General features: G+C 39.1%; 1 protein-coding gene across 1 annotated transcript; it reads left to right on the plus strand.

Annotated features, from left to right (window-relative positions):
- Nucleotides 1-2,556: 2,556 nt before the first annotated feature.
- LOC138080421 (GTPase IMAP family member 7-like) lies at nt 2,557-3,435 on the plus strand. The gene has a single exon (XM_068973413.1). The coding sequence runs from the start codon at nt 2,557-2,559 to the stop codon at nt 3,433-3,435; it is 879 nt and encodes a 292-aa protein (XP_068829514.1).
- Nucleotides 3,436-3,738: the final 303 nt, after the last annotated feature.

Consider the following 3,738-nt stretch of genomic DNA (forward strand, 5'->3'; position numbering starts at 1 on the left):
CTCCAGTGTTCTTGCCTGGAGGCTCCCAGGGATGGGGGAGCCTGGTGGGCTGCCGTCTATGGGGTCGCACAGAGTCAGACACGACTGAAGCGACTTAGCAGCAGCAGAAGCAGCAGCTGACTTTCCTATTTGGTAATCATAAGTGTGTTTTCTGTGTCAGTGAGTCTGTTCCTGTTTTGTAAATAAGGTCATTTATTATTTTTTTTTAGATGCCACATATAAATTGTACCATATAATATATTTTTTTCTATCTGACTTACTTCACTCACTGTGAAAGCTTCTCATTTCATCCATGTTGCTGCAAATGACATTATTTCCTTCTCTTTTACTGCTGAGTAATATCCCATTGTATATGCAAATCACAGTTCTTTACACATTCATCTGTAGATGGACAATTAGGTTGTTTCCACGTCTGGGCTATGGTAAATAGTGCTACTATGAACATAGGGCTGCATGTATCTTTTCAAATTAGAGTTTTATCTGGCTAATATGCTCAGGAGTTGGATTGCTGGATCATATGGCAACTCTATTTCTAGTTTCTTGAGGATCTTCCATTCTGTTCTTCATAGAGGCTATACCAATTTATGTTTCCACCAACAGTGGAGGAGGGTTCCCTTTTCTCCACACTCTCTCCAGCATTATCTGTAGACTTTTTGATGGTGGCAATTCTGACTGCTGTGAGGTGACATATCAAGGTATTTTTGATTGCATTTCTTGAGTAGTTAGTGATGCTGAGCATCTTTTCATGTGCTTATTGACCATTTGTAGAGATATTATTTGTATAAAAGGGAAATGGCCTTTCTTTTATATAAGCAGGAAAAATTTTTCCCCTGGTTTGACATTTGTGTTTTAATTTGTATATCCCCACAATATCTGTTTGATTTTTATGTAATCAAATTTAGGAGTCTCTTTCCTTACTCTGGGCTTCCCTGTGGCTCAGCCTGTAAAGAATCCACCCCCAATGCAGGAGACCCGGGTTCAATCCCTGGGTTTGGAGGATAACCTGGAGAAGGGAAAGGCTACCCACTCCAGTATTCTGACCTGGAGAATACCATGGATGGTACGGTCCATGGGATCACAAAGAGTGACTAAGTGATTTTCACACAACCTTACTCTATTCCAAATCTTATAAATATTTTACCTATACCTAGGTTACAAAGATTTACTCATGTTTCTTCTATTCTTTATATGGATTAACTTTTTCTACATTTATATTTCTAATCTATTTGGAAGTTGACTGGCAAGAAGAAACAGATGCAGTTTTATTTTTTCTATATGGTTATCTCAATGTTCCTTATTAGTCCATCTTTCTTTGCATTGATGTGAGATGCTACCTTACTGAATATAAATGTAGCATAATGTAAATGATTTGAATATAAATGAATATTGTGGATCAACTTGGCCTATATTTGAATTTTCTGTTTTTGTTTCACTGTTCTGTCTACCCATGCACCAATATTATACTGCTTTAATTATAGAAACTTATATTCTACTATCTGGCAAAGCTAGTCTTATCTCATTTTTTTTTTTTTTTTGCTTGATTGCCCAGGCTAATTTTTTTTCCTTCATCCAAATAAATTTTATAATCAACTGCTTTAGTTGCTGAGTTTCCCAGGTGGCTCAATGGCAAAGAATCCACCTGCCAATGCAGGAGGCTCCGGTTTGATCCTTGGGTCTGTAAGATCCTCTCGAGAAGGAAATAGCAAACCACTCTAGTATTCTTGCCTGTGTAATGCCATGGACAGAGGAGCCAGGCAGGCTACAATAAATGGGGTCACAAAAGAGTTCGATACAACTTAGTGGCTGAACAACAATTTTAGTTGGATGAAAAAAAAGGGATAAAATTTTTTATTTTATATATACATACAATCATGTTAAAGAAGAATCAATTAATTTAAATTTGATGAACTGCTTTAAACATGAATCAGGATTGAATTTGGCCAAATGACTTTTCTGCACCTAGTTACTTTTCTTCTTAATCTCTTGATGGGATATATTGTAACAATCAAAATCCTCTTGTTGAATCACCCTAGTATATCTGACAATCGTACTTACTCATGTGATACTGCTTTTTGCATGCAATAATTTACTTAGGACTTTTGTATCAATATTTACACACGAGCCATGTCTATAGCTTTATTTATTGTGAAATCTTTGTTAGCTTTGGAATCAACATTACACTTGCTTCAGAGAAAAAACTGAACATTTTCCTTTATTGCTATGTGATCAGGAATAGTTTGAGTAACACTGAGATTATCAGGTCTTTAAAGGTTTCAGTGAGTTCCCTATGAAACCATCAGGACCTGCCATTTTTGTGGAGATACTCTAACTAGTTGGTTATTTCTTCAATAACAATTGAACTGTTTAAATTTTCTGTCTCTAACCGGGGTCAATATGCATAAGCGAATATTAGAACTTTCAGTGAGGAAAAGAAGAAAAAAAAAAAAGAGAGAGAGAGAGAGAGAATTGGAAATGGTTCCTACTTACCTAAATTGATCCTTTCCCCCTCTCCCTAGTGGTGTGGGTGCCTGCGCGCCAGAATCTCGTGATATAAACATGGCTGCCACACCAAACAACACTCTGAGGATCGTGCTGGTCGGGAAGACCGGAAGTGGGAAAAGTGCGACTGCAAACACCATCCTCGGGGACAAAGTATTCGACTCTAAGATTGCTGCGCAAGCTGTTACCAAAACTTGTCAGAAAGCATCCCGGAAATGGAAGGGGAGAGATCTTCTCGTTGTTGACACCCCAGGGCTCTTTGACACCAAGGAGACTCTGCAAACCACCTGCAGGGAAATCAGCCTGTGTGTCCTCACCTCCTGTCCCGGGCCTCACGCCATCGTCTTGGTCATGAGGCTGGGCCGCTACACACAGGAAGAGCAGCAAACTGTGGCGTTGGTTAAGAATCTGTTTGGGAAAGCAGCCATGAAGTATATGATCATCTTATTCACTTGCAGAGATGAACTGGGCAGCCAGAGCCTGAGCGACTTTTTGAAGGATGCAGATGTAAACCTACGAAGCCTCCTAGAGGAGTGTGGAGACCGCCGCTGTGCCATCAGTAACAGCAGAAACACAGAGCAGGCTGAGAAGGAAGCTCAGGTGCAGGAGCTGATGGAGATGATAGACAATATGGTGCAGAACAACCAAGGGGCTTTCTTTTCTGACCCCATTTACAAGAACATAGACCAAAAGCTGAGACAGCAGGAGGAACACTTGAAGAAAGTCTATGCTGATGAATTACAAAGCAAAATTAAACTAGTAGAAAAGGAATATGCACATAACCCAGAAGAAAAGGAGAAACAAATAAAGTTGCTAAAGCAGAAGCATGAGGAACGAATGAAAAATATAAGGGGAGAAGCTGAGATGAATATATTTCAAGTTGCATTCAACATGATTAAAAATCTTCTTTCAAGAATATGGCACATGTTCTGGTAGTATAAACTTTATTTTTACTCCTCATTTTACTATAACTTGTTAATACTGTAGTTTATAGTTTCCAAAGATGGTTAAAACCATATTTTCTGACTTCTTACATTCTGACTTCCTCTTATGATCTCTCTTTCTTGCACTATGGGTCTATGTCCCCTACCTTGAAATTGGAGGGACTTTGTGACTGCTTTGAGAAACAGTGTGTGGTTGAAGCAACACCATGTGACTTCTAAGATTAGATAGGGAAAATGCCTCCTGCTCTTCCACATTGGTTACCCTTGGAATTTGCCCACCCTTCCTTCCCTTGAG

Source organism: Capricornis sumatraensis, chromosome 5, assembly GCF_032405125.1.
Source record: "Capricornis sumatraensis isolate serow.1 chromosome 5, serow.2, whole genome shotgun sequence".
NCBI classification, from domain to species: domain Eukaryota; kingdom Metazoa; phylum Chordata; class Mammalia; order Artiodactyla; family Bovidae; genus Capricornis; species Capricornis sumatraensis.

Coding starts and splice junctions, on each gene's coding strand:
- LOC138080421 (XM_068973413.1), top strand. CDS start 2,557: ATGGCTGCCACACCAAACAACACTCTGAGGATCGTGCTGGTCGGGAAG.